This window comes from Frankliniella occidentalis, unplaced genomic scaffold (assembly GCF_000697945.3).
Source record: "Frankliniella occidentalis isolate FOCC.00 unplaced genomic scaffold, Focc_3.1 Scaffold238, whole genome shotgun sequence".
NCBI lineage: Eukaryota > Metazoa > Arthropoda > Insecta > Thysanoptera > Thripidae > Frankliniella > Frankliniella occidentalis.
Genome location: NW_026267364.1, coordinates 296,722 through 307,936, shown reverse-complemented (window position 1 = coordinate 307,936; position 11,215 = coordinate 296,722). Strand labels below are relative to the sequence as shown.

At 47.8% G+C, this 11,215-nt stretch overlaps 1 protein-coding gene and 1 long non-coding RNA gene across 4 annotated transcripts in view; one reads left to right on the top strand and one right to left on the bottom strand.

Moving 5' to 3' along the window:
- Positions 1-2,963: 2,963 nt before the first annotated feature.
- On the top strand, positions 2,964-4,305 carry LOC113211186 (uncharacterized). Of its 2 annotated transcripts, XR_008011816.1 has the most exons (5): positions 2,965-3,132; positions 3,549-3,657; positions 3,764-3,904; positions 4,034-4,126; positions 4,211-4,305. It is a non-coding gene; the product is annotated as an uncharacterized LOC113211186 (long non-coding RNA). The 2 variants fall into 2 exon arrangements; XR_003303665.2 differs by having other exon boundaries at positions 2,964-3,132; positions 3,549-3,904.
- Positions 4,306-7,361: 3,056 nt separating this feature from the next.
- The window catches only part of LOC113211185 (nose resistant to fluoxetine protein 6-like), a 13,029-nt gene continuing 9,175 nt past the window's right edge, over positions 7,362-11,215 (bottom strand). Inside the window, exons 10-14 of one of the 2 annotated variants that reach the window (XR_008011815.1) lie at positions 9,551-9,740; positions 9,321-9,463; positions 9,135-9,243; positions 8,787-8,861; positions 7,362-7,543 (exon numbers count right to left, since the gene is read on the bottom strand). Coding sequence is in view for 1 of the 2 variants with exons in the window: in XM_052273001.1 (XP_052128961.1) it covers positions 7,440-7,543; positions 9,135-9,243; positions 9,321-9,463; positions 9,551-9,740 (546 nt within the window). In the remaining variant the exon portion in view is untranslated. The remainder of the gene's footprint in view (positions 7,544-8,786; positions 8,862-9,134; positions 9,244-9,320; positions 9,464-9,550; positions 9,741-11,215) is intronic. The other variant, XM_052273001.1, reaches the window with a different exon arrangement.

Sequence of the window (11,215 nt, the reverse complement as noted above, 5' to 3'; positions counted from 1 at the left end):
GTGAGCGGTGAGATCAACTCTCGCTTCGCGCGCGAGCTCCCCCCGTTGAAATACATGGGGAACAGAGGCATGAAAAAAGTGTCAGTTCGAACAGTAAAATGATGGAAATTTGGGCGTTCTTGTATTGTAATGGGGAAAATAGACATGCATGCAATTTCTGAAGAGGAGAAACGGTGGAAATGAGGCGTCAACATTAAGCAAGAGCCGTCATTCGGGCCGATGTACCGTAGATTGAATGGCGCGCCCCTGTGTTTGATCTCCCTCACTAGCGCACTCTACCCCGAGCTTCTCATACCGCCATCCCCATGGAATGTGAATTACCTGTGTACTTCTGCAAGTAATGCGTCCCTTGATCTCCCACTGAAATATTATAGACTGGAATAATTCTTGAATTCGTATCATCTGCTTTCACGATCCGTTCCTGAACGGAACTTTTTTTTTACGAGGTCGTCGGTCAAGCTGCGACCGAAGCATTTATGGCTGTTCATTGACGCCTGTCTGAACCGAGGTCTGAGCAGCACTGAACAGCACTGAATAGTCTGAACAGGACCGAGGCCGGACGCACGCACGCACGCACGGGGGCACGCGAGGAGAGCCGCACTCCACCAGTATATGGGATGGCTGCTACTGCGTTTCAACCAGCGGTGGCGACACGGAGCCTGCCAGCGCGTCGCCCGCCGCGGCCCCCAGTCGCGCGCGGCGGGTTGCCTACCGCCCAGGATAGTGGGCCGGCCGGGCCACAGCGCGCTATGGGCCGCTTGGAGTTTAATGGTCCTAGCGGCCTTCCCGTTCGTTTTCATGGTTTTTTGTGAGGACAGAAATTAAAGGGCTTGATTAGAGGAGTCGATTCAGCTTTTGTCCGACCCGATCCGACTTCTTGTTCGGGAGAAGCGGCGATAAACGAATTATGCGCAAATTACACGGCTTCGGGCTTTCTCTTCTAGCGGCTTCCCTATTGATTTTACTAAGGAAGTGTAAGCGAGGCGAATGAAGGGTATTCTTTGGGCTTTCGAATGACCTTTCGTCCGACTCGATCCGACCTCCCGTTTAGGAATGGCATGGACAAGTTTGCCGAAAATGGCATCGGCGCTCGGCGCAGGAGCTGTGTCCTCAGAGCACATACCCGATTTCCGTACTTCTAATGTCAACAGTCAGGTCACTAGTGTCATACTCGCAACCTCGTAAGCTCGTCAGTCCTAAAGAGGTCATAATAAAGGCATCGTTCGATCGACGTTTGCCTTGGGTAGCGCTCAGCTGATCATAACCTCAACAACAATAACACCACAGCAGGCTGGCGGCACTCAATAGTGGTATTAACAAAATTTTAACAAACAGATTACTACCTTGTTGCTTTAAAACGAATTTATGTTGCATCCAACGGTGTGCTGTACGCTGAGGAGAGCACCTCCTTATCCGTAGTTGAGGACAACCCGCCGCGCGCGACTGGGGGCCGCGGCGGGCGACGCTCAGAGGCGCTGCGGGCGGCGTTCGTGTCGCCACCGTGGTTTCAACCAGGCTGCTGCTTCGACTTGCGACTACTTTACGCTTTCACTGTCGAGCTTACAACTTTACGAGAGTACAAGCTGATGATAACTACTCATCATCTGCTAAAAACCGTTAACAATTCTGTTAATATAATATATAATCTGTTAATAACTGTTGCACCGAATGTAGTTTGATGCGTGTTTTTTTGCGCGATAACTTTCTGCACTATGTTTTATAACTGAAAACCATTTTTAGCGTGGGCGCTGGGCAGCGCGTGTGGGGCCTACTCGCAGAGCAAATGTTGGGCTGTTACCCAGACGCGGCTCGGAAATGCAACAGGTGGTGTTGAACCATGACGCCCTGCGCCACGCTGTCGGGTAGCAACGATCCTAACGGGTTCGTTTAAAAATAACTAGACCAACGATTATCACTGTGGCGCCAACTCACCTTATATCTGATGAAATCATGGGCTGCACGGCTGATGTTCAGGACAGGAACACCTCCAGGCCGATCTTCCTGCAACAAACCAAAGAGGCAGTTTGAGTCGAAGAAACAGGATGTAAAAGAGCCAGGAAGCACGCAATGTCGACAACGGAGGTCAGAGGAGACTCACCTCCGCCAGAAACCAACCATGTCCACAGAAACTTGACTTTTAAGAGATAGTTTCTCAAACTCTGTGGCATTTGGGTAAACTGTCATAACTTGACTTATGTCACAAAGTCACTTTTCAATTGATTCATATTCAGCAGGTCAACCAACACAATTTAGCTTCAGTCAAAAATTTCCTCAGAGTTAGGAAGGGGAGTACAGAGTTGTGAAAACCGTCGTAACCCTAAAGTAGACATTCATTTCATGGGACAACTGTCACAAGTCCACTTGCGCCAACTGGCTTGAGATACTTAGAGACATGACATGTCGTATGCCTAGTTGCTACCCTATGCCACATTATTAATAAAATGGTTTAAGGTGTAAGTAGACTTGCGACCCTTTGCTCAGAACATGAATGGATAAATCAGGAACCTTTAAACGATTCCACTAAACTTGACGGCAACATACAATGAAAGCAAAAAGTTAGTCTCTGTAGTAAACTACTTGCAACTAACTGATGATTAAACTTTGTTCTGACCTTGCCTCTCCTGTTGGTGCCATTGGATGACCTCATCTCCCAACAGTGACCCGGCATGGCAAGAGTAACCTCTCCACCAGGTTAGTTAGGTATTGGCATTCACAATTTTTTTCAGAAGGTGCTTATCCATATTTCGTAAATACGTTATCGAGGCAGCGACTTGTGGAATGTCTGCCTCTCTGACGCAGACTTGTCATGAACAACATCATACTGAAGGTACACAAGAATCACTGACTCACAAAGTCATTCGACCGAAACGACACAAACAAAACAGCTCGGATTCTCCAGGTTCTCCTATTCTCCTCTTCTGCTGGCGATACGCCTTGTCACAAACCCCTGGAAATACCCCATGGCCCGACGGCCCGACGGTGCGTTATGCCCAGAGCAACTGCGGATAAGCGACCGTCATACTCCGTGGTCATTCTTTTCTCACGCATTCAAAAACACAATATTTTCACAAATGGTGTTTATTGCCATAGTTTCGATGTTAGTCCGTTTCTTCGATTCTACACGATGAGAGTGTAAGTCTCCTCCACCTGGAAGTCGCTTTTGTTTTCTCAGCCCGTTTGCATTTGTGGTGTTTGAGTCATCATAACCCCGCTTTGTCACATTGGTTTCCAATTATTTTTCTGCTTGCACCGATATGACTTTGGTTTTAGACATCGCTTATGCTTTCTTGAGCAAATTAATGTCATCACCGCCTTTCCTAGTTTGCTCTCATTATCGTTCCCTCATTTTTTCTACAGTGCTGCTTTTTTTCACAAAAATAACAAAAATAGTGGATGTGTACATTGCTGCTTGATTTTTGTTGATGTCTTCCTATTTGTTAAATTTGAATAGCTCTGACAACTTTCCCTTGATTTGTCATATGCAGTGTGCCTAAAATATATCTCGGTATATCACTTTGAGGGCTAATGTGGTTTGATTGTGGTTTCAGGTACGCAGTGGGACAGACATTCTCTGGAACGCCCCACGCTCAGCTTTAATTCTCATTGCGTAGAATCAAGGAAGGAACCTCCACATCACCCTTAAGCATAATGTTCAATGTTTGTCATGAATGAATCAATTATATTCTTAGGATATAGTTTCTCACTTCCACTTTCTAAAAATAAAATTTTGTCTCACATTTCTGCTGTCTTTTTCTGAGATTAGCAGCCGCAAAGAAAGACTACATAGTCCCCTGGACCATTGTTCAGAGACTGAGGCCATCATGGAATCACTTCAACCTCAAGTAGTTGTCAGTATATAGGAGGAGTTCAGCTTGACATCCATACATAGCAGCAGCTAGGAAATGTAAGTACCTAAGTATCAGATACTTCTATTTTTAAAGAAAACAAAATGCGTAGTCTTTTGTTACTAAATAATTTGTTATCTTCTGCTCATTGTTTGTTCTGTATGTCCTTCCTTATATCTCTATCAAAGTTGGATATCGGCTACTGACTTTTGACAAGTTTAACTATTCTAGTCTTCACTTGAACGCGAAGGCAGAAAACTTGAGTGCTGCTGCAGTTTGAAGTGAGGAGTCAGAAGTTAATTCTTAACAACAAACTCATATGAAATTGAATCAGTTAATTACTTTGTCTTTCTATTTTGTTCCAGCAAGGAGTGTGGACAAGAACAATGGTGTGGCCAAAACCCGTTCCAACTAAATTATTTGATGTGATTTTAAAGTAATAAAATTTCAGTCTTTTGGTCCCGAGGTGTTTACTTGTTTCCAGTCTTGCTTCTTCACCTACCATAATCTAATATTTTGATAAGAATTCTCAATTCCATGAGATAGGAATTTTGACATATATTTCTGTATACTTCCATATCAAGTAAAATAATGAGACATGGAAGAAGGTATACTTGAAACAATCCAGAAAAATTACAAGGAAATGAAACATGCATAAGTTTTAACTTTTGACTAAGAAATGAGGAATTTATAGAGTATCAATAGCAAAGTGTGTGCAGTTCATTGGAATCAAAATAGCAAATTAGACCTAGATCTTTTAAATAAATCAATAATGAATTATTTCAGTATAGAAAATAAGGAAGCACATATAGACAAGGCACATGTATACTTAGAAAAAAAGAATTATCAAATAAAATGGATTATAGATAGTCACAACCAGAAAAGTTGTTACAAGAAATCATCCAACCATAGCTTAAGACAGATATAAATATACAAAATCTTTCATTCTATTTGAATTTTTCACTTAAACTTTAAAAATCAATCAATAAAAACAGAGTTATATATAACAAAATAACAAACAAAGTATTACAGCTAAATGCATACTTATTATCAAATTGGTAACATCATGGTAAAAGCAATTTTACTTATGAGAAGTAAGCCATACCTTCAAGTTCATCAGCTACATTATATTCCAGAGGTAGGTCAGGGTCTTCATCAGCAAGGTTTTTATCACATGGCAATTTTTTGTAGAAGTCATGATAAAGAGGATTGATTTGGTCTAACAGGCTCAACAAATCTTTCTTCTTCTCTTCAGAGATGGGACATGGTGTGTTTCTTTTCTGGTAAACTTCTAGCTCTGGTAGTGGTGCATTCTTTTTTTCTCTTCCAGTTAAGACTTATATATGGTTATTCCTGATGCAGAGATTTCTTGTACTTTACAATTCCAGGACAACTTTTTTCAAATCGGAACCATTTCGTATCAGAAATAAGGAATTTATTTCCATCGGAATCAGTTTTGCGCCAAACTTTAATGCTTGCTTTCATTTATTACTCAACAATCATGGAACTATTAATTACATACAATTTAGTCATAAAACACAAATTTAAATGCCTCTCCCCTCATACTCTGAATGAACATGGTCTCTCAAGCAAGTAATTTGGCACTGGACTCAAGCATTAAATGTAAGTAACATATCCTTCTGCACATAAATTAAGGGGCAGAGTGGCAGTTAAGGGGCACTTAGCTGCCACTTAGTAAAGTAGCAGTTAAGTGGATTGTGTCGCTTTAAGGTGCATTGAAGTGGTAAGCAAGTGCCGAGCAAGTGCCAAGGAAGTTAAGGATCTGAAATGGCAAAGCTGTTGAAATTCTACACTACGTACAGACTGCTGTTGTGTAAGTTCCACAAGTTCCCAGCAGGGACTCGTAGACCTTACTAATGACAAGTATCTACACTCATCGCCTCTGAAACAGGCAATTGTCTAGGTAGCGTCCAGACTATGGCTTTGTTGGCATGCTGGTTCAGTAAGAGCTACCCAGGTAGAACACAATAGTCAAGAACTCGTCAATGACCCTCGTTTGACGTCAAAATAAGCTCATTCTGGCTACCTAGGCGCAGTAAATTTTGACGATGAGGGTCAAAATGAGGTCATTTTCACATTATTTTGACAAACATGTTCTCCTGGGTAACTTTCCAGTGACACTCTAATGCCACTTAAAATACAACTTTATATGACAGTTCTTCACCCCTTGATGGGCACTTCTGTGCCAGTCCCTAATGCCGCTTAATATTCACCGCTTCAATACTCCTTTGGAACCAGTGCCACTTACTTTCAGCTTAATTGACACTTTGACTCTTAATTTTTAAGGGAACGCACATTGATTGATTGATTGATTGATTAGGGTATTACATGTAATACCCTAAACACCTTAAAATTTGTGCACAAATAGAGCTATAAAACACTCCGATTATTAAGAAAGCACGCACCGCAACCAGAAGTAATACAGTTTGCTGATTCACAAGAATAACACAGAGTAAAATATAAGATATAATAAACTGATTGCACACCCATTAATTTGTAAATGACCTAGAACAGTATTTAACATACTGCATGGAAGGGTGTACGTACCTATTCAACACGTTTTCAACCAAGCTCACAGTGAGCCAAGTTTACATAACGGGCATCATTTACTCTAGCTCCGAAAATAACTTACAGCGTCCTTGTTTAAAAATTCAGCGACTGACTGGAGCACGCAACCTCCTACAAACTAACTACTATAACCGGAACATAACAATTCAATATTCCGGCCCGGACACGGACACCAGCAATGACCTAGGTCTATGACTATCCCTTGCGACTAATATCGAAAAGCGACGCTGTCGGACGCTGTCCACCCTGAAATACTGAATAATTAAAATCCTGTGGTAAATTTGGGTAGGTATTATCGGTACTGAGCAGAAGATTGTCACTGTTGTTTATTTACGTTGGGCGCGGGAGACGCCCGGGCCGCCCCCGGGCCCGGGGCACCAACCCACCCAGCCAGCCAGCCAGCCAGCCAACCTTGTCGAAAAACTCATCGTTTCGACGTATTTTTGGACCTCCGGTTCGACCAACGACGTCGAAATGACGATGTTACGACATGCCATTTCTGACTGGGAAGGGCCCAAGCGCTTGGGCGGTGCTGGCAGCCCGCGCGGTGCTACGCTTGAGATCGTCTTATTGCAGCTGTTTTCGCATGAAAGTGGTTGAACCCTGTCGGCACGGGTGACCAGCACGGCCTGGCCGCACGGCATCGCCCTCGGCATCGCCCTCGGCATCGCCCTCGGCATCGCCCTCGGCATCGCCTACAGCATCGCCTACAGCATCGCCTACAGCATCGCCTCCCTCTCATTGTGCCCCCCCCCCCCCCCCCCCCCCCCCCCCCCCGTGTCTGGGGGGCGAGATGGGGATATCCTGGACTAGGCGACAGTACCAGGATCATCCAGGAGGTGCACAATTGAGAACTTCATGACGTACTTTAACAACGCGCCTGGAAATGTGTGTCAAGTCTAGATTGAAAAAAACAACATCAGAAAATAGAAAATCCACCTCGAATTTTATTTTGATTTACAATTCTTAATTACGAAAAAGGAGTACTAGGGGCAAGATTTGTTATTAAAGTTGTGACGATGCTTGGTCTTCTGAATTGTGTTGGTCATTTGATGTATGTTGTTTGTTTTCTTCATCGGCGTTTTTATCGGATTTATCTCCATTGCGATCTACAAAACATTCAAAATATATTAAAGAAACATCCAGTAAAATGGTGCCATCAAAAACTTCTTAAAGTTGGTTATTCGCAGTTCACAAATGGGCAAAAGTGCAGGCTTTGAGCTTGGTCCATTCCCGTCTCCCAATGGAGTCGCACCCATACCCTAAAGGTCACGTGGGCGCCCTTAAGTGGGCGCGAGGGACAATGAAGAGGCGTTAGGGTTAGGGTCCCAGACTTGGGCGCTGCAGGCGGGCCGCCGTCTTTACACAGCTGCTTGGCGGGAGGGCCTACCCAGCGCGTGGCAGGCGCTATCTTTAGCGTCGTCTCTTGAAAGGTTCGTTGTGGGGTCACGTTGAGGAGGAACCTTTTAAACTATGTCCCGACATGCAAAAGATTTCTGCTTTCGCCCACAGAATGTGAGCCATGTCAGATCAAGTAACGGTTCAGGCTAGGCTTAGGGCAGCGCCTGCACCAGGTTGGGTAGGCCCATGCCCAAACCCGCCAAGCAGCTGTGCGAAACATGCCGCCCACCCTCGGCGCTATGGCAGGCAGGCTAGAAAGTAAGTCCGTCATTAGCCGTGACGAACCTACAAGTTAGCCTGTGAGTGTTCTCATAGCGCCTGATAGGTAGGCAACAGTTTGCCTGGAGTGCATGTGAGTGCTGCGGGATGGCCGACCCTGAGTCTCGCAGGCGCCAAACTCACGCAATTTGCCGAATAAATATGAGAAAAAGCGGACGTACTTTCTAGCCGATCCTTTAGTACAGGTCAACATTTTGGAAACGTAGGAGGCGTTCTTGCCGTATGGACGTAATTTCTGTTAGTTGAGATGACAATGTTCTGTCCCTTGGAGTGCGAAATACGGAACGAAACCAGACCAGCAACTTCTTATAAACATCCCTGTTCATGGCTAAACAAATTTACATTGAAGGCATAATCATGGAAGTTTTGAGATTTCCACCTCTTTTTCACTGAGTAAAAGTGTATCTTATAACAATCACCCGTGACTTCTCGTGAAGTTTTATACTTATACTTGATATGAGTCCGAAATAAAACGTGTAACGTTATTTCTTACGTTTCCGCAATTTTGCCAATCACCTTCGATTTTAGTTTGCCTTCTTAAATGTTGTTGTTCATAATAAAAAGCGCATTTTACGCGAAAAATCGAATAGAGCCGGTAGAATCTTGAAAAAGTAGGAAATAACGCGAGACTGTCTCTAACATCGGCCATTCGACTGTTAACCCACTGATTACCTGTACGCTCGCTAGACACTACGTGCAGGGCGGGGCGGCCGGGGTGGCACACACACCGTCAGCAGCTGGACTGAGCTGGACAGACAGAAACCTGCGCTCAAAACTACTTTCGTCTCGTTGTAACAGAGGTTTGATGAGGCATTCACGCCCCTTGAAAGTAGACAACCTACCACACTCCCCCTAATTCCCTTTTCTCCAATGCAGCCCTCCGCCCTCTCCCCGCCATACTTACGTGATGTCTCAATACGAAATGTAATCGTCATGCCCACCCACCCCACGACAGCAAGAAGTGCTCACCGGTCGCAAAGTTCTTATTTTAATTAATTTTCAACTGAAACAAAACCTTACATCTTCCAAGGAGAGCCCGCTCAAGACCATGGATAGGTGACTCCAACATGAGGGAGAGGATGAGGGCTCCCAGGAAGGTGGCGAAAATTTGTGCAACGACCTCCATTGCCTGAAAGAATAGAAAATAATATTGACGCTTGATTGTGACAGTCGATAAAGTATAGTCAGGTGCAGACGGGTGCTCACCAGGGTGGGCGTGGAGAGCGTGCGGGGCTGCCTCACGGAGGCCACCCCCCACAGCACGACGGCGCCGTTCACCAGGTAGGCGCAGTACGTCAGGCGGCTGAGCGGCACCAGCGGCCGCCAGGTGAGCGCGCGCTGCATCACGCCTGAGCAGAGAGGCACACCTTTAGGAACACCGAGCTGAGCACGGGGCGCACGGGTGGCCCGACACTACATCGCCGTCCTCTCCTTACCGCCGTTGCCCGTGACGCAGGCGAAGATGACCCAGGAGGTGGCGACGCACCAGCCCAGCCGGTGCAGCGAGGCGTACAGCGCTGCTTCCAGGGGGTTGTAGGCGTGGCCGGCCTGGTAGAACACCGACACGGAGAACATGCAGGAGACGCCGACCAGCACGGCGGCCGCCCAGCCCAGGCGCACCGTCCTCTGAAACACGCCGGAGCCGTCATCGTGGTGGTGCCGGTGGCACCACTGTGGCGCGCACAGTGCCGCTCGGATCGCTGCGAAGTAGTGCCCGTTCGGCGGCCGGGCTCCTGTTTGACAGATTGTTTGCACCCATCGAAAGCGAAGCCCGGTCTCGGGGGGCCATCCCGGGGGCATCGGCGCCCTCCCGCCCCTCCCCACCACCACGACGGCCTGACGGCCGGCCCCGCCCCGCCCTGGCCGGGCAGGCCCCGCAGCAGTGCATTCACGGACTTTTTCTTTGTCAAACACGGAGGTTCCACGCACGCGGCCTCGCGGTGGCCCCGCGGCCCGGCCTTACGTCACGCCAGGCCGATGCGTGAGGCGTGAGGCGTGAGGTCGCCTCGCCACCTGCCCCCCGGGCCCCGCCCCGGGCCCCGCGCCGGGCGCCCTCGACGCGGGTACTCCTCGGCGTCGATGCTCGCGCGGGTCGCCGCCGCAGTGGAGCACCCGGCACGACGGGCTGGGTCGCGAGCTGCTGCTCTTTACCAGGAGGATATGTAGTTAGCGACTAGTAGGGTCACCCAGTAGGGTTTGGCGAAAAGGAGGGTCGCCGAGTAGGGTCCGGCGAGGAGGGTCGCCGAGTGGGGTTTGGCGAGAGGAAGGTCGCCGATTTTTCTACACGTAGTGCGTTCGCTATAAATAATGAACACCTAAGCGACACCGAGTGATGGAGTGGTGCGAGCTCAAACAAGCGTACGCGGAGGATGGGGCGGACCCTCCTCCTCCCCCACCCTCCTCGCCTCGCCCACCCTACTCGGCGAACCTCCTTTTCGCCGGACCCTAGTCGGCGACCCTACTAGTGGCTACCTACATATTCTCCAGTCCTTTACGTACGTCATTCCACCCTTGTTCATTCCTGTTCATCCGCGTAGCCGAGTGGGGGCCAGGGTGGTACGGGTCAAGCCGAACCACTTGTCTCAAGGATTGCACAGCAAATAGCCTCATGCAGGGCGTCAAATCATGACCCCTTTAACCCCCTTCCTCCCAGCTGCTCATCCCGCCAATCCCACCATTGGCGCGCGGCGGCCGTGTCCCTGCAGCACCAGGGGGGAGAAAGCACCACCACGGCGCCGCTTCTTTCTCCGACACCGCAAGTGCGCGCGCAAGTGTGAACAGCCAAATGCGTGATCTGCATGCCGTTGATACTTTTTTACGCCCCCTGTCAGTTCGTAATACCCCGCCGCCGCCGCCGCCAAGCGCTGCCGAGGGGTATGGGTGAGCTCGCGGCCTGGTTGGTCGCGACACTACTTCGCGCCCGGGCTCCCGAGATATTGCAGTAGGAGTCACGAAGATTGGGGTGGGGGAGGGGGGTTCTGTTTCCTGTCGAAACAACCCCTCACAAGAACAAACAACGCTTACACATTGCAACATTTCCATGGCTGCCGATACGTAGAGGCGGGAAACCATCTGAGCAAACGACGTGTGTCCTGGCACCT